This window comes from Megalops cyprinoides, chromosome 10, assembly GCF_013368585.1.
Source record: "Megalops cyprinoides isolate fMegCyp1 chromosome 10, fMegCyp1.pri, whole genome shotgun sequence".
NCBI lineage: Eukaryota > Metazoa > Chordata > Actinopteri > Elopiformes > Megalopidae > Megalops > Megalops cyprinoides.
The window spans coordinates 19,815,300-19,834,839 of record NC_050592.1 but is presented as its reverse complement, the minus strand read 5'-3'; the positions used below and the strand labels follow the sequence as shown (position 1 = coordinate 19,834,839).

Here is a 19,540-nt window from a genome sequence, read left to right as displayed (position 1 = left end):
GGGCTGTCTTTTCAGTGCAGATATGCGCGAGGTTGCGATTAAAAATGCACTCCCTGCACAGCCTTGCAAGCTGGTTCAGCTGCACATCATCTAAAGTGGGTCAGCACCCCCCCACACACACACTCCCCAACAGCTCACCACCCCTGAAAATTTCTCCTGTGTCTGAAAATATTTGCCTAGCTAGCTATAACACTTGCAGGAGGCAGGAGGATTGCTGCTCTCTCCTCTCTCTCTCTCTCTCTCCTCTCTCTCTCCCCCCTCCCCCACCATCCCTCTCCCTCTCACAAAATTAATCTGGCAAAATACAGATTTCATGATGTTGGGGGAAATTACGAAGGGTTGACAAATCATTTCTATCCTCGTGTTCCTTGTTGATGCCTCCTTCCTGAGGTCACGTGGTCGAGGTTGTGGCTCCTAGACTCCGGCACGTGGGGGAATTTGATATTCTGAGAATGATTCTGCTTGCAAAATTTATGAATCCATGGAGAAAACAAAATACTTCTCCCCCCAGATCACTTGTCATATACGTCATTTCCATCGTTATTATAAATAGCCAAGTTCTGTGGCCTCGCATAACATGACATGTTAATCAATTTTTAAAAGGCATGAAAATAAGATGCTATATGATTTGTGATGGCCCACCAGTATCCAAATATTCAGTCTGAGGCAGACATGGGTATGGGGACATCCACCTGTATGAACAGCCAGAGTAAGATCCAGGGCTGTGAACATTAGGAAATATTGCAGGCAAATGGAATTCTAACTACAGTACCTAAATTTTTATTGGAATTATAGTGGTGGACAACTTCAATGGTCATCAATTGTGTTAAAGAGCTGCAGGAATGTATAATGGACTGCATTGGATAACAGTCAAAAGAGAAATGGAAATACACATGTAATAGAAAATATCAGACCACACTGAGACCATAATGTTTGACTATTAATTTAAGAGCTGGCGTAGTTCTGGGTACCAATGAGGAGTAAAACTGCATGAAAGACTCATTGAAATCCATTTACCATTTCCTGAGATTAGAGGTGAGGAAAAAACTATGAGGCCTCTTTCACCTGGCCATTTACCCTCTCCATCTGAAAATAAAAAGTGAGGAACAAAACTGCAAAAGGACAACCAAAAATACAATGCCGCTTTTCAACTATAAAAAGAATGAAAAGCCTTGGCTGTGAGTCTGCTGCTGCAAGTTGCACCTTGTGACTTGTGCTGCCAACTGAGGAAGTGGCGTTGTTCCTGGGTCTGGTGTGACATTTCAATTTTCATGTCAAGCCACATGCAAACTAACAGAGGACTAACATACAGCAACCCAGTGCCAAGTTATAATTAGCCATAACATCAGTGGCAGTAATAACATTCAAAAAACGGCAAAGTATTTGTATGTCTTATGTTTGCGGCATGTAATCAGTGATGAAATAAAATTTTAAAAAATATTTTGAGGAGTAAGTCTAAAGTACAGACACACTTTGCAGTCCAAAAAGTGACATACTGAATGTCTAAGATGACACAATCAACAGCTAGAGCTAGACATGCACCTAAAAGTTTACTTTACTGTACTGCACAAATATACCCGAGATAAACCATGCTCCCATATTTGGACAGTCTTTTAAGGGGGCAGATTCGCTGAGCAGTCTGCACTTACATACAATATTTATATATACATACTATCGTCCTCTGAAATTGGATGGTGCACGCACGTCAGCATTGATGTAGGATCGAGCATTATCTCTGAAGCCGGGATGCGAAGAGACACTCAAAGGCTCCCTCACCACAGGGCCTTAAGGACCACTCCGTATCATCTGCATAAGCCCGCAACCTACCCCTGAGGCTGCTGTGATCTTAAACTACTGTGACTAGGATGTAAAGGGAAGCAGACCATCGCTCGCACGCCTCTTTGTATCTGCCTCCTGTTACTCTAAGTCACAGATTCTGCTGACACAGTCCTGCTAGCGCAATTACCCAGAGCTCCGGAGACTCAGTCCTGGGCTTTCTCATATTGTGGATAATGATTCCTGGCAAACGGAGGGCGCTGGAGCCCCCCGCGCACAGAGGAGACAGAGATCATCTGAGAGGCGGTCCAAGAATTAGGAATCTGGGGCGTAGCAGACTTGTTGCTTAAAAGTCAGAGTGAGGAAAAAGGGAGAACTGTCAACATGATGGGAAGGGGGTCACAGGAATCCTGATCGTATTTATCATTGTGGTGAATGGCGTATTCCCATGACCACCCCCTCCAGAACCTACACAAAACAATATGCAGCAGACCTTGCAAGAGCACATTTTTTTCCCACAATGTAGTTTTATTACATGTGGGAAATGATTTAGCTTGTGCATATTCTAGACCCTGAAATATGCATTTGTTCGAAAAACATGATTTTTTTTATGACCACTTTGTCTTCATTTCTGGTATGGAGTAACATACTGTAGTATAAATGGAATGGGTAGAGTCACTAGTTCAAGAGATACAATCAAGTCCAGCAAGTTGTCTAAAAAGGAAAAATCCTACTCAATCAATAAAGCAATCCAGAGCAAACCCTTCTAGATTATGCCGTTGCTATATTATAACAAAGTCATTTTTCCTTAAGATTGGCTGGAGAGTTTGAATCCGGCTGGCTATGTCCTGGCAATTAAATATTTTTACATCATATGCAAGCTTACACAACTGTCAGCCACCTGCATGGAAACAAGTGGATCATTTAACACATGTATAACAAACAAGGTCAAGCATTGTTATTTCTAAAACCACAACCTGAATATCCCCAGATTTCTACGATGAACCCTTAGTGACAGCTGCAGTCCTACATGGACAAAGGACACTGCTAGTCACTGCTAATGTATGGATATTTTCAAAGAGAATACATACCAAGCCATTTTAATGCAGCAATGTTGTAGATGACCTTGTTCTTAAAAGACCAACACACAGAGAGAATGCAGCTCCAGCAATGGTAACTGCAACAGCTTTGTAGGAATGAGGAGAAACTGTTGATGGTGGCAATAAACAAGTGCATTTCATAAAAGGATGCATTTTTAACCAGGGTCATGTGAAAATGCATTGCTCTGAAGGTTCTGCAAAAAAAATCAGTCAATCAGAGGACAGGCTTTGATGTGGCTTCTCTACCCCAGATAATTGGGGCAAGGTCATTCAAGGTCAAGATCTTAGACCTGCAAACTGTACCTTAAAAGCAGCCATGTAATTTGTGATGATGGTCCATCGGGTAATAAAGAGCCTCTGACCATTTCACTGTGCTGTAGGCCCACATTCTACTGTAGGTGCTATGGTTTCTGCAATTAGTGTCCGCAGCAACGAAATATCTTACATGTAAGCATGTAGATTACTGTAGTAACAATGTTAAAATCGTTCATGGGGTTACACCAAAGACATCTCCATAAGACAGTTGCTCAATCCGCATGCTTTTCATAATTCGCTCACCTTGACATTGAGTTGTTTTATGTACTTCAGGATCAGACCTATAAATCTGTTCTGAGGATCATTACACTTTCCTTTAAGCCAGGGGCAGGCAACCCTGGTCTTGGAGTGCTGGAAATGTTTGTGTTCTACAGTATGTTCTATCCTAGCTGTTAATCATATAGTTGAATCAGTTATTAAGCTAAACTAGTTCAGGTGCCCTTGTGTGCTTAATGTATGGCACTTATGTGATTAAGGCTTCAGATGGGACATAGAAACAGAAGTATCTCCAGAACTCCTGGACCAAGGTTTTCCACATATACTTTCACCTTTAATATACTATTTACCCTTAGAAAAGCAACACATTTAATCTACAGAAAACATACACTTAAGAGCACAACATTACTCAGTGCAGCAATGGCAGTAGTTTTCTCATGAGATCCATGTTGATATTTACCAGTTCTTATGTGGATATTAACCACAGGCTGATGCATTCTGCATCAGCATGTTTCCACGTCAGCATGTTTGCACACACTGTCTTGCCCACAGCAGTTCTGCCCCCTCCTCCTATCAATAGCAGAGCGCTTTGTTAAGTTGGTCAGAGTGGAGACATATAATGCCTGCCCTCTTGACTTACAATATTTTGGCCATAATGATAATGCGTGATAATAACGGCCATGGTAGACTTGGTTGTTACCATTGCAGTGTTTTGCTCCAGATGTAATTATCAGTTTTAAAAGGAGAAGCCCCAAAGGATAACAGAATATTTCACAATGTATATAATTTTCCAAACATTTACATGAAAATGGATATCCTTACATTCAGGTGTACTGTATTTCCCCAGTTTTTTCAGACAGAAAAAAAATATTCTACCCTGGTTTCTCCTGAAAATTTCCTGGTGTAGTACACTTGCTCAAACAAAAATAAATCAACTGCAAACAGAATTTTTGTTTATTGATTCTTTATTATGAAGTGTGATAAAATGTCTGGTGTCATTGTGCTTACATCATTCAAATACTGGCTCAAAAATTTGCTGTTTTTTATCCCAGAAATCTCTGGAAATAAGGTAATTTGATTCTTTACAGCTGTAAAAATCTTAATTTCCAAAGGATTATTTACATGACGGTTTGCAATAGAATCAATTCCTCATTATTTTTCTTCGTTATACAAAAACAGAGGTCGAGCTAATGTAAGTTCCTTCTACCTGAATCTATAAGATTTTGTGCTACTCTTTAAAGTTGGAAATGTCTAAAACGAAGTGCTTGAAAGACAAATCTGTGGGACCTCCACGTGGCTAAAAACGAGGCGCCTCTTACGCTCGATCACGTGCAGGAGAGTCTGAAAACAGTGCAAATAGTCTGACCCGCAGAAAATGATGCCTCACCGCTAAGCTAATCTCTACCGCTAGCTCCCTTCCATGATAACGGCGGTTGTTCCCGTGTTTCGGCCTGGGTGAGCGGTCCACAGATTTGGAGAAATGTTCTGCATTGCTTGGAGCTGATCTTTCAGCACAACAAGCCTACGTCCTAAAACTACGTTAAGTAAGAGGCAGGCAGTGCATAACCATATACCAAAGGAAGATTTTTGTCTCTTTTGTTTATTTATTTATATATATTTGTTAACCATTTATTCTCTAACACTACTCTGGCATTTTCCCTGATGTTGTTCTTCTGCTTGATTAATAAGAGTACTGGGTTGAACCATACCTGATTTTTAAAACTGCCATAGGTATTATTATTATTTACGTTTTAAAATACCATGCATTGAGTCGTTATTGCTCTATAGTTTCTCATGAGACTCCCGAGAAATATTGCCCACTGAAACTATCTAGATTTTGGCTAAATGAAAAGCTTCATAAAATTGGCATAGATTAAATTTTTTTTGCATGCAGTACGTGGTAGCAAATCAATAGAGAATAATTAGGAAAGTGACAAATGCTTTGGCATGTTAATGACTGGGGGCTGGTAAAACAATAAAATATAAAGTGCAAATAAAGGCTCCAGACGGTGTAAAAAAAACGGTTGAATGAGTAAATAAACAAACCAGTCAATCAATTAATCAGTTAATTAATCAATAAATAAATGATACATAAATAATATTTGAATATATTAAGAAATAAATAAAGAAATGAATACAAAATATATAAATTTGTTTTACCTCAATGGTGAATACTTGTGTGATCACTTGCAGTATCCAGTAACAGAAAAGGGTTTTACCGTGTGAGAATTAAACAGATTTTAATGTCTTCACTGAGTTTCGGCCAGACACCTTATACTCTAAAGGTTGCATTATGTGGACGCAACTGGAAAAAAAAAAGTCAAGTTCATGCGAAGATACTTTTCCTCAGTTTATTATTGAAGAGAGTCGAGAAAATTGTGCTATCGTTGGGTTTCAAGGAAGAAAAAAGTGTATAGTCTTCAATAGGGAAGTCATGCTTCAAGTGGACTTAGAGGCGAGAACGCGCCTTTAAAGCAGGCGGACTCGTAGTGCTTGTTCAGGTAAGACTTTAGCGCGAAGGTCTTGTTGCACCGTTTGCACTTGAAGTGCTTGAAAGCAGAGTGCGTCTGCATGTGCGCGCGGAGATTGGAGCGATCTGCAAACGCTTTTCCGCAGTGTGCGCATCCAAAGGGCTTCTCGCCCGTGTGTGACCTCATGTGGCCTTGCAGTAGCCAAGGTCTGCTGAAAGCCTTGCCACATATGTCACACTTGTGCTTGAGGTCGTGGGTCAGCAGGTGCATGGCCATTGCTGGCATGGAGACATACACTTTCCCACACGTGGGACATTTCTTGGCCATCTTGCTGTCTAGGCTTCGATGGGTCTGCTTGTGCCGGCTCAGGTTGGAAGACGTCGCGTAGGTTTTTCCGCACTCATTGCATGTGTGGCGCTGTATGGTCCTGGAACTGCTGATGAGTTTTCTCCGTGACCTTCCATCCGTGATGAAGAACGCATCTACCGCGTACCCTTCACTCACTGCGTTGTCCCCGTTGATGTAACCAGATGTGATCTCCGACTGGGGGCTGTCCGGCTGGTCCGAATCCGGTGCTCCATAATCACTGGTGATGCCGTCGTAGAGAGGCTCGGGAGAGGGCACTTTAATGGCGCTGTCGGTCTCTCCATCATACACAGACGGGCTGATGTAGTCGCTAATGTATCCTGGTGGTGAAAAGAACAAGATCTTTATTCAATTATTCATATTCACCGGGGGACTGGAGTGAGAATTGTCTGGTTCATAGATGCAACAAGATATTTCTGGCAGTTTTCCCACTTCATTTCCCGACTACAGTGCTTCAGATCATCCCGACGTTTTAAGTCATTTACAGTAAAAGACAGTGGTGATGGTATTGCCATCCAACGCTCTTTTTCTGCATTGCTTCTACAGGTCCATGTATGCCCTTTATTATTAATATAGTAAATCTCTCAAGGACAGTGAGGTGGGGGTAATTATCCATTCAGGCATTGAGGTTCGTCAGTGGGGGTTGTAATTAAAACAATAATGGTATTTTCTACAATTGTACCGACCTAAAATATAATACAGTACAGTAATAGTGTATGCATCAAATGCATCGGGTGCAAACAACACTTTGAAATACAATCACGTTTTCTTATAATAAATATGATGCCTTTATGTGCTCCTGTGTGACATCGTGAAGTGATGCATGTAAAATAGCTGAAAACGTATTATAGTAGTAGAACACTCAAATATATACTAAGTAAGAGGCGTTTGTGAGAAGTTTGCGTGTTGTGAGAATAACAACAGCATCATTTTAGAATTATTTTGTCAGTTGTCACAATGAGCTGAGATTTTTTAGCAGTTATTTCACATTGAAAGACCCTGTTGCACAAATATATACGGAGTCGAGAAAACATTTAGGACAATTGTGATAAGACAGGGACAGTATTCAGTTTCGTTGATTTACCCAAACTATAAAAATGCGAAAAAAAAAAAAATTACCTTTCTCGTGAAGCCGGAGGCTGAAGTCGGTCCTGGATCTGCCATAAGAACTTTCGAGATCAGTGGTCGAAAAATCATCAAGCTTAACCTTTTTAACCAGGAAAGACCTTGGCATTTTTTGACGTTACCCCCCAAAACACTCGTCCAGTACGGAGTATTTCTTTCTTCATGCAACGCCGGTGCAGTGTCTACTTCGATGGCCTCTCCGTGGCGAGACTCAAGAGCGGACACAGCGCGTACAGAGCGGACGCAAAGCTTTGGTCGTTTTGCTTGCCCGCTGCTCTTCTGCAACGGCGTGCTTCTCTGAGGGAGAAATGCAAGTTCAGCACTGGACAGCTCCCTTTCAGAGGCGTGAGCATGTGGTTGCACCGGATCGCTTTTTTAGCAATGGTAGGTCCACACTGCCGTCCTCGTGCTGCCTTCGCCAAAAGCAAAGCAACTGCAAAACGGATGAGGGAATGGAAAAACAAGTGTTGATTACCTCTTCGGGGCTGAAGACCCTCTACAACTAGCACGTTTAACCTTCAGCGTGTTGTCTCGCAAATGATTACAGTCCCCTGTGTTTTCTTTCATGAGCAAACAAAAATAACTAAAGGTGAAAAAACGTTCATTGAATGAAATGGTTCCACTCGCCGTCGTGCAGCCGTCACGTCTGAAGGTCCTGGATTTCTGAAGACCGATCAGCTGTGAGGATTTATAGAGCTACGATCAGGTGGGAGATGGAGATGGAAGTGCTTAATTTAATCCGTCAGAAATCTCCCGGGAACAGCATTGGGCTGGAAGGATTTATTGATGCTGTTACTCGTCTCCCCTTCTCTTTTTTTGTCAGAGAAAATCGCCATGTTCTTGTAAGACAAGCTTTAAATGCGTTATTATCTCTGCATTATTATGATTTGTAGCTGTATTTTCAATTACTTGTCAGTTTATTCATTTTGTGTGTTTATATAAGATTTTCTTTTGGAACACGTAACACTTTTATTTAATCGTGCAATATAGTTTTAAATCAGCTTAATACAAAGTCATTGAAGATAACGTAGCCTATGCGCTGTGTAATTCTCTGTGTTGACATCAGCCATTATCCCACGGTTTTTGCAATTCAGTTGAGCGTTCATGGTCAACTTTTAGGTTTTCATCCCTCCCTCTCAGCATTTTCAACAGGCAGTAGAGGCCCAAACCACTAAACCAATGTCTGGATGTGGCCTGAAGTTTGCAGGTCACTCCTCCACATCACATTTTATAAACCAATGGTGTTCTCTTTGTACGAATGACCGGGGCAGGGCACAAGAAGGTCTGTTTAATTTTATATTTCTTTATGTCCATATGTCCGTAATTAACAAATATATAGCGATTCTGTGTCCTTTGTTATTTAAAATCAAGCTTTTTGTTTGTTCATACTTCGTTTTTATACTGTATACAATGATTTGTTTCATATGGATTTCATATGTATTTTATCATTTACATGAGTGTAAGTGTAGATATGATTGCATTGGAAAAATAAACTTTTTTTTTCGTTTTTTTTTTTTTAGTAACATTGAGGCCCTCTAAATTTCACCCTTCCCTTTACATCCCAACTGAAACTTTCTTTCTGTATTTAAAGCAGTATATTAAAAAGTAGGTGATGTTTATGCAGTATTATGCACTATTTATATTGTTTCAAAATATATGGTAAATGTGTTACCACATGTTAACCTTTAAAAAGAATTTATACCTGGGTAATAAACAGATACTAAACATGGAGTAAAGATGTGATAAGATCCATTTTGGTTGTTAGTATATCACTTTAGTGAGGAAGGGGCTACATTTTATTGATCTGTAATTATAAATGCTAGAACCTGACATTAGTTAAAAACTAGGAATCTGAACATACAGCAATAATTAATAAAGCAATGGTTTTAACATAGTTTAGCATGTGAAAAGTATTGTGCATTTGTCAATGACCATTTGTCAACAATACTTCATGGAAAGTGATATTGTTATTTCTGCTTTAACTGAATGGATAGCAATATAGTCATCTGTCCTATTTTTACACAGGCTTTTAAAGAAAAGAAGGACCTTTTAAAATCTACTGTATTTTGGCACAGTATGCTTCTTTTGTGGTGGGGGCAAGGGTTATAGTGAGTTCATGAGTCCAGCAGAACCTTCCACTGATGTCATTGTTTCAATTTTAATAGTTGAACATTTGTGTTTAAACAATTATGTTTTATGTTGACATCTTGGTCCTTTGTTAAAAAAGACAAACAATCCCTGCAGGAGGTTCTCTATCCAATTAAAGGTGGAAATTCATGTTCCAGATGTGTTCAAAACATCAATACCCTTGGGCATTTTATGCCCCCATGCATATTAAATGCAAGACCTAGACTTCCATATGTTATAAAACTAGAGCAAAAGACTACAAACAAAGTGTAGGCCACTAAACATTATTACTAGTGGGTCATATAATGCTGAAACTTGTTTGTGCTTGCGTTGAGTATTCAAGTTTTGTAGAAAATGGACTGAATCTCATCCAATCATACCATTACATTTATGTCTGTTATAAACTGACATCTACAGTATATGGACAATTAAAAAGATATTTTGAAATGTTTTTTTTTTTGGCAGCTTACCATTTTGAACTATGAGCTTGGAATTTTTGTAATGAAATAAATTTTTAAAAATTTTACCAACTTTCATACATACAGAGCATAACATTCTCAGTTAAAACCTCGCTAACAACATCAGGTATCATAGATGTTTGACTTGCTGGGCAAGTGGAATTAAATAATAAATCCGTTTAAGAGGAGAAGGTAGCAGCTGGGTGAAGAGGAGAGGGTATGAGACTGGTAAAGATGAGGATGATGTGTACACATCAGTATACAGGACTGGAATGAGTTACAGAAAATTTAATGGTTAAGTACTTGCCTTTCTAAATGAAAGGCTCAATTCCTGTTGAAGGCTACTGCTCCTGCAGCTTTGCCTCAGTAAGGAACAAGTCATTAATAAGTGAAATGTATGTTATGTACGTGTACTAAACAAAATGAATAGCATTAGTAATGTTGTTGAACTTTGTATTGTCACTTGCTATTTACATACCGAAATTATCAGCTTGTCTTCAATTTAGCATTACTGTATACTTGCTTTAAATTATACTATATATTGTAACTATGTAATACTATATATGAAATATGTATGTGAATCTGAATTAATACTGAATTTTATTACTAAATCTGGTATTGAAAATTGTCATTGGGAAAGGAACTTCGAAAAAAAAAATCCAAGGTCTGGATCTATTACAGATAATTGGCCTTAGAAAGTATTTACCCCAGCAAATCCTCTTATCTCAAGGCAAGACAACAAAAGCAGATTAAGTTCTTAAGAATGAGCTCAAAGCAACAGAAATTCAACATGTTTTCTTAGATCCTTCCAGAAAACATAAATTAAGTAAACATGTATGTTATGGCAAAATCTGTGTTCTGTGTGCAATGCTTCAAAAGGAATCTGATAAAAGAGGCAGACTGCTGTTAAGAAAGAATCCACACAGATTAACTGGTGAATCATTTAAAGAGACTGGTCTTCTACCTCACAGTTCACACTGTGAGTGCAAGATATAATAGTGTGTTTGACCATGATTATTATTTATCCATCCTAAACTGATACATCTTCTGATTATTTTAAGGATCTCTGAAATATGAAAAAAGAAAGCATAGGTGTCTATTGGTGTAGAACCCTGACGTGATCTGTTGGGGCCACCGAGAAAATACTGGGATCCAGAGAAAGTCCTGAGGTTTCTTGAAGGCATATATGGAGTCAAAAATGTGGTATTGATGAGAAAGCATCACTATTCAGATTTGGGTAAATGCCCCTGCAACTGTCCTTCCTAAATCTAGCATTAGTCACATTGCACAAGATCACATGGTTATGTTACAGTTGGTGTGCAGCAGTGATGTCATAATGGCTAAGGAACTGAAAATTTAGCCAGGAACGTCCAGATTCCAATCATGGGTGGAGGATGACATCATTTTCTCCACCAGATGGCGTACATTGATGGTTGTGTACATCTGTAAATTCAGGAGTTCTGAGAACTCATTTTTAAATTTGTATACAGAAGTGGCTCCACACAACACTGTTCTAGAATAAAGTTACTTTGTTTTTCTGCCTGTATGTGGAACCTGGTAATTCACTACTATATATACTATATACTCTATATGCTACTATATCTACTGGCTGAATATACTATGCTATACTATATTATACTATACTATACTAACTATACTATATATACTAACTGCAATGTATGGAAGACGTTTGGGAGAGAGCAGACATTTGCCCTACCATTGATGTGATATTCAAGCCAAATTGCTTTTCCTTTTCCCTGTGAGTAGTTGCAAACCATGAGACAGATTGGTGTAAGGCCTTGCACCATCTGACTGAATACAATGGCACTGCTGTTATACTCGTGAGCATGGTTCACAGTGTTTCAGTAACTGTCCAATTGAATATAATGTGATGTACTGTATGTCAAGGCACTTTGGATGAAGGCAAAGTAAATGGGTAAATGTCTCTTACTTCTATAGAGAGCAAAACAGTAAATCTAAACATAAGCAGAATTTCAGCACATTGGCACCAGAAAGTTACTGCTGTGTAAAAGATAAGATACATTGGGTAAGTAAAATCAGAGGAGAAATATGAAAAGATAATAATCATTTTGGATTAAAACATTTCCAGAAGAATTGTTTGCTTTGGCTTGAAGAGCCATCAGCATGTGAACAATAGAGGGACAGAGTGACTGTATATGGAATATAAGACACCTGTAGACAATGGTGCAGTCACCTTGGTGTAATAACACAAGGACTGTCTAGACAGTCCTTTCTTGATACATGTTGAACACACCATATTAAAGTTGTCTCATTAGAGGTCCTCATGTAATAAAATCTGTTTCAGCTCCCTCGTGCAACGACACTTCAGAAGGTGACACCGAGAGGTGCAGACTACTGTGCTTTGTCCCCTTTCCTGCACTGCTCACCACCCCCAGCTGTTGCAATAACAGAAAATATTGCTGAGTCTTATCCTCATCAGGCATCTCAGCACATACATACAGACAGAAGTGCTGGAGCCAGGCAGAAACTCTTTCTGCTTTCTCCCCCCCTTTTTCCTCAATGGCTGTAAGCAAAATATAAATCATGCCGCATTAGTAAACAGCGGGATAAAAACATCCCTGATTTTGCACGATAACAGGAATGTTCCAGAAGAGCTGGAGGGCTCCGAGATTATGCGATTATTTCGCACTCCTATTTACCCTCTTTTGAATAAAGTTGTTTGGTATTTCGTTTGATGCACACAAAAGATGAATCCAGAGACTGCCACTTGTTTTCAGCACAGGTACCTGTTTCTTTAAGATGTGGTCAGAAGCCAAATGCCCCCTTTTTATTAAATCCAGTTATACATATATAAATGCTACTCACTTAAATTTTATCAGGCATACTGAAGGACAAAGTGCATTGCTGTACAGCTGGCTAGAGGCCTGACTCTGCCATTATCCCACACAGGTGCGTTTGCTGTGGGCACAGAGAGGAAGGAGAGCCAAAGCAGGCAGGCTGATTTCAGCGCAGTGCCAGGTTGGCGCAAGGCTGGCCTGTATCAGAGCCATGCCATCCCCTGCCCCCTCTCCTCACTCCAGAAGCTGGCACAAAGGCCTTGCCATGGGTCAGAGCTCTCAACCTCACCCCCTCAGAGATATAATCGTTGTTTTAAATTGCCTGGCAGGTTCTGGACCCAACCGAGCATTTATTCAAGGGCTAGAAAGGGTACTTGAAAAGGTTCTCTCTCCCATACACATGCTCACTCACACCAATACACACTGACACACTGACACACACACACACACACACACACACATGCACACACACAAGCACACACACACTAACATGCACAACAACAATGTAATGGATGACATCAGACCTCTCGCCTTACCATCTCACAAATTCAGAGGAGTACAGACATCACTTTATTTCAGTCATTGAAATGAATAATTTAATTTTGAACAATGAAAACAGTGATTCTGTGGCTTACAGATGCAGACACTGAAACAGCCTTTGATCAAAAAAAGACAATAAAAGTCCTAATTATTTAAAATGCATGGAAATATTTTTCAATTAATCATCCCCACAAAAAAATCATCACCATAAATCATCACCGTAACTAAGCCCAAACAGAGGCAAGGTAAATATAAAGTGGTATTATAAACTAAATATGTTTACTTATTTAGTTTAGTCAAGGGAAATGATTTGGAGTGTGCAGAGTGAGATCCTTTTAGAGTTAAAGTTCAGTTATGATGGATTTTATGTTGTTATTTATTTAATTTTTTACCCAGAGACAAATTGCAGAATGGATATCTAAATTAGCAGGCAAGTACACTGAGGCATGGAATTAGAAAGAAATCTATAAATTCCAGATGCTTTTTAGGCACAAAATTTAAAGCACGCTGAACGAGGATTCCTACAGCAGCTGCTGTCAGAACAATCAGACAAGTTTAGTATTTTATTTCTCAGTTTCCAGATCCATGCTGTAACATACAGAGTGGTGTGATGTTACTGGGTAGTTTAAGCTTCATGAACTTCACAATGGATGGAAACACTGACTTGTATGAAGGAAAAAAACAAACACTTCTTGCTGCCCATAGCGAAACACTGTCATTTGATCAAAGCAATGAGTCATTGATAACCCGTGTTAGCTCCACCCGTTACATGGCTCTTGAAGCATCACACATGATGCTGTCATCACTTTACACCAGATGCAGCTGGGCTCCACATGTCCCCCCTGCTTAATGTATTTATGCTGCCTGTGATATCAGGCTGCTGTGCTGTGTGTGCTTGGGTCTATAGCGTGCTTGTCTCTGTTCTCACAGGATTGCTCCAGAAACCGGTAAGTCTCCTGTGGGCTACAGCGAGACAGAGCTGCAGCAGTACTGTTTACCGCTCCGCTGGGCTCTTTTCAATTAGCCAGCCCCATCCCTGAGCCTTACTGCAGAGAAAGACATCATTTGGGATGCTATTCCAGCTGCTACAGCATTTTCCCTATGGATCAGATGATTACGCATACAGGATGACTCATACGCCTTATAGTTTTACACATCAACTCTTTATAGAGCTGCTGAAGTACTATGCCCCACAGCCGTGGCACCACCAGGGATCTGAACCCGCAACCTTCAGGCAGATGAAGGTCTGAACATCATTATCTGCTCACACAACAGCACAACTCATTGTGACTCAGTCAAATTTTTACGCTACGAGTGCGCGAATACTCACTGTCGCATGTTTTCGTATGGCAGTCTATTGCATTGCATTCTATTGTCCCATACCATCTCTCCCTAGAGATGGAAAAACTGAGGACTGGTTTGTGATTTTGGATTTAGAGATCAAACTCGTAGCATTTGTTCCCCTAAGGATTTTCACCCAGCAAAGCAGATGCTTTGTTAACAGGATAAATCAGAGGTGCATGTATAAAATAAATTCCATATTCCATTATTCAGACCGAAATATATACTGAAAATAGAGCCATTGATTTATAATTCTTCTCTAACTAACTCATGCACCCGTAATGATGATATGTAAATAATGAAAAGAAATAACACAATTTCTCCAATGAAGATGAAATATTTTAACCTTTTAGTCTGATCCTCACAAAAAATAATAATCAATGAATAACACTGAGTTTATGAAATATATCAACCCAGAGATTTCATACTGTTCTCCACAAACAAGTGAAGCATAATCATTTCATTACTTTTTGTTCTAAACACCAGCAGCCCAGGGCTTTGCTCTAACCTTTCTTATCCTCTCCGCTGTATCCCCCACTGGCTGAAACAGGTTACTAATTAAGGATATAATCAAGCAGCTAATTAAGGAGTGTCAGAGACCATGGACAACCTGATTAACATCTGCTACAGGGAGGCTATGCTGAAGTTCATCAGCCTGTTATTAAAAAAATTAAAAATACAAGAGCTGAAATCAAATGGAATATACTTATATATTTAGTTAGTACAGTTAATACAAGGAAGAATCCTTCAATTTCAGCCCTAGAGTGCCAGTTCCAGAATTTTGTGCCAAATAAGGCCTGAAATGAAAATGATCACTGCTAAATTGGGCCTTTTAACCACTGTGAGCTGGTCAATAATGAAGGAGATGATGCCCTTCTTATGTTCACTGACCCATTCAGCTAAAAGAGATGCCAATACACAGAGTTCACTATGCCTTTTTATCACAGCACATTTTTCCCTAAGTTTAACTGGAACATTGTAACTGTACGTGTTTCACTGATTTTCCCAGTGCAGCTACCCTCAACAAAACATCAATAACAGCATAATGTAGTAGATGAAAGAGGCGTTTTAATTTAAACAACCAAACTACAATGTGGACTCCAATGTGGAAAAGGGGAGAGGTGAAACGCTCACACGTGTCCCCTTGAGCTGACTTTTCCCAGGTTCGCAGCTGATTCAGGGCTGGTTAACTTCAGCGCACGCGTCTGGCGTCTCAGCGCGCACAGCTAAGCCACCCGCCTCCCCAGGTGCTGCAGGTGTAAAAGAGAGAAAATACAGCGAGCATGTTTCCACTGGACATATGGTACGCATTACAATGTAAATATCTCCCGTGGTATGACAGCTTTTGATTAATTACCCCAGAGTGAGATAGACTGTGTCTCCATTTGCTGGTGGCTGTTAAACAATCTTTCCTTCAAAGGAAACCTCCTGCGCCACCAGCGCTTCCATTATTCTTTTATAGCTGTCCTGTATAATGAAGGCTTTTGATCCAGTGGAACTGCAATTAATAGGTTTATGCAGGTTCAAATTAAATAATTGCTAGAATTATTATTCTGTATTGTTGATAAATGTGGACATCATTTAACTAAAGTAGCCTAAATTTAGCCTAAAGTAAAATTATTATTGGAATTTGTATTAATAAATGTTATTACACATTAAACCTGGATTGCTTCAATTAATGTACAGCTGTATACATAGATAAAATTTCAAATGAATGCTATGAATATTGCCCTGGATGAAGGCTTTTACTAAGCTAAGAAATAACAATAATAATAATGTAAGATTCAAATAGGTTGGTATCATATCTTTCGGTGAAGATCATAAGGAAGGTTACAAAAAGGGCAAACTAATGTCCACCACCATACAGCATCATCTATTTTGCACCAGATGAGCAGCAACAGTATATTTCTATATAATATCACTAACACATTATATTTTATGCTTTTGTTTGTACTTTGTTTGTAACTAAAATACAATGTGTAAACAGGAGTACCTTTCTATGCACTATGATGTACACATTATATTTTAATAGCAAATAAACGGACATTACCTTGTATTATTTTGTATGTGTCACTGTCTTTATGTTACTAGCTTCACTTAAAGTTCATTTAAAGCTGGGGCAGATTTATAAATATTGGTCCATAACCATGGAAATTTGTTCATTCCCCTGTCTCTTACAGCTGTGGCAGACTAACACAACACTGCAACCTTACACAGCAGTATGCCTTTAATGCCTATACCCTGTTATTTGACCTTTCCTAGCATGTCCTGTTTCTTTATTTACATGGAATGATCAAGATGGAGGGGCAGAGGGTAAAAATCGCTGTCAATATTCTCAGGGCAATGCAACAGTCATTTATTGTTCATAATGACACCAGTGCTTTACACATGCTCTTTAACACACAAGCAGGTGGCAGCAAACTGCACACCTCTCAGCTCTCATCATGCATTCTGTGCCTTCCCACCGGCTGCTGATATCAGGTTGGGTAAAGTGGCTTTGTTGAGACAATCAGCACCTATTCATTCTCTCTTGAATTCCGTGAAACATTTCGTGAAGGTGACATCGGCATAATCTCAGGTTAACACGGCTGGAGCGTCACACAGTTCTCATACCGTTGGGGGGAAAAACAGCAGACGTACAGGCCCCTTATCAAACCCTTGTGAGCTCCTCTGAAGGAGAGAGAGAGGGGAGCTGAATCGCAGGACCCTGTGAAAATAATCGATTTCCCTCCTGTAGCAGGATGTGGCTCGATCTCAAACCGAGGGAGCAATTTCAGGAGCGACAGGACGCTCCTCTCAGCGAAGCGATGCAACAATAGCGGCTGCCACAGGCAACAGAGGAACAGCTGCACATCCCGCGGTTCCCCCTTCAGAACAGGAAGCTGGATCTGCGGGTCTCTGACTGACAGGCACGCCAGACCGGTCCTTTAATGACGGGACTTTGTGAGAGGCCCTGTCACCGGCCCAGCAGAACACAAGCACACTAAACATCCCCGCGCTGCCGTTATTGAGTTCATTACCTCATTACCTGCTGTGAGGAGCCAGGTGCTGGTGGACGATGACAGGGACACCACAGGGGTGGAATGGGTGGTATTAAGAGAGCCAAAAGAAAGGGAGAGAGAGAGAGAGAAAATCCTTTTCAATAGGCCGCTGATTTAAGATAAGTGATCCTCTTGACAGAGGAAACATATTCGTTTTGCCAGTTCTGCATAAAAGGAACACCCACCTGCTCCCAGCTCTTAATTGGCCCTTGTGTGGCTTTTCACGGCTCTTCAATGCAGTGCTGTGTGACACACTGAGCTGAGGGTTTTTGGGGAGCAAAGCACTGTTCCAGAGAGAGATGGCCTTGAAGAGCTTTCAAGATGTTTATTTTGCCCAAAATTAACAGTTTCTTTTTTTATAAAATCCTCTTCCACCCAGTGCCGCTTGCTGAAGAAGCATTTCATGTTGGGGCAATGTGTTCTTTCTTTCTCCAGCATATTCACTGACCCCCTTTTCTCTTCACTGCACTAATACAAATCTGCCGAACAGAGACTCTGCCACTGCAACTGACTTGCACTGTAGTGGGTTTTTCAAACACCAGGTGGACAGTCTGGTTTGACAGGTGGTCTCTCTCTAAGCTTTAAACATTGCTGTTGAGGTTAAATCTCTTTCCATTTGTTTTAGAATATTCTCTTAACATTAGTCATTAGACACAACCCATGAGATATATCTATTTGGATTTAAGTGGCATTTTCATTAGCATAATTTTTTCATGGTATCCCATGTGGGTAACTTTAAGTTAACTATATAATGTGATCTGAAATTTCTGAGATGAAACATGTTAATAAGAGAATATAAGGCTATGCAAAATACATGACAGCAACATTTGCTGCAGGATTATGTCCTCATCTACATTAACCTATGGGTAGCAAGCTGTGGATCTTACATGAACAATACTGTAGGTTTCATTGAAACTGAATTATAACTTTGCCATTGGCATGGGAAGGGAAAGAAGAAATAACATTAGGCAGTAGTTTCAACTACTAAGAGCATAACTGGCTTCCTGCAATTGGTGGTAAACGTTTTTTGCCCACTTTAACTCTGAAGGAATTTTCGCCAGAATCTGGTAGGTTTAAAGTGCTGATGAATTACTATTAGTCCAGCCAGTAGACTGTTATCGAATAGCACAGGTATGTGCAGATAGCAGAGAGAGACAAACAGGAACGACATTCATTAAAGCAGGTGTCATTCTATCCATTCAATCCACACTAATGAATATGTTGGCTACAGCATTCATCACAGTGTTCTCCGCCATTTCAGATCAGGATGGATTCACTTGTTAAAAAAAATAGGATGAAAACACAGGCAGACAGGCAGCAGTTAAGCGACTTGAAGAATTTCTTCATTGAACCATTGCCTTTACTTGGCCTTGACCTTCTCTGCCCAGTCAGCGCTGATCCAGGTGACCTGTGAATGCAGGAGCCCCCCACCAATCGCGTGGCAGCAGTTGAAGAGATAATAGTAAAATCTTATCCCAGTTCATTAAGCCTTGAGGCAGCCTTGGACTGAAAGAGGCAACACCTGTGATGCGTATATCTCCAGCTCGCAGGGCTTGGCAAGCAGAGTGCAGATTGGCAATGTGACAGTCAGCTTTGCACTGCGCATAACTGAGATAAGTGTCCATGGACTGCCCCTTATTCCAGGGAGAGAGCTTCCTTGTTATCCATTTGTCCCTTATTATTCCAACCAATCTAGATCCTTGTGAAGATGTGTGCAAGAAAGGTTAGACAGTCTGCAGTTCAAAACTACATTGACTGCATTGATTGCAATGACAGGGCCATCGCTTTCAGTGCAGGCACTTAACGCAGGTAGATCTGTATATGTGTGGCATCAACAAAAATTCT

General features: G+C 40.1%; 1 protein-coding gene across 1 annotated transcript; it reads right to left on the bottom strand.

Moving 5' to 3' along the window:
• Positions 1-5,644: 5,644 nt before the first annotated feature.
• LOC118785009 (transcriptional repressor scratch 1-like) lies at positions 5,645-8,076 on the bottom strand. The gene is made up of 2 exons (XM_036539531.1): positions 7,364-8,076; positions 5,645-6,564 (listed from the first exon to the last, which is right to left on the bottom strand). The coding sequence occupies exons 1-2, from the start codon at positions 7,476-7,478 to the stop codon at positions 5,840-5,842; spliced, it is 840 nt and encodes a 279-aa protein (XP_036395424.1). The 5' UTR covers positions 7,479-8,076; the 3' UTR covers positions 5,645-5,839.
• Between the last annotated feature and the right edge of the window lie 11,464 nt (positions 8,077-19,540).

Coding starts and splice junctions, on each gene's coding strand:
- LOC118785009 (XM_036539531.1), bottom strand. CDS start 7,478: ATGCCAAGGTCTTTCCTGGTTAAAAAGGTTAAGCTTGATGATTTTTCG. Junction 6,565..7,363: donor CCTCCGGCTTCACGAGAAAG/GTAATTTTTTTT, acceptor TTTCACCACCAG/GATACATTAGCGACTACATC.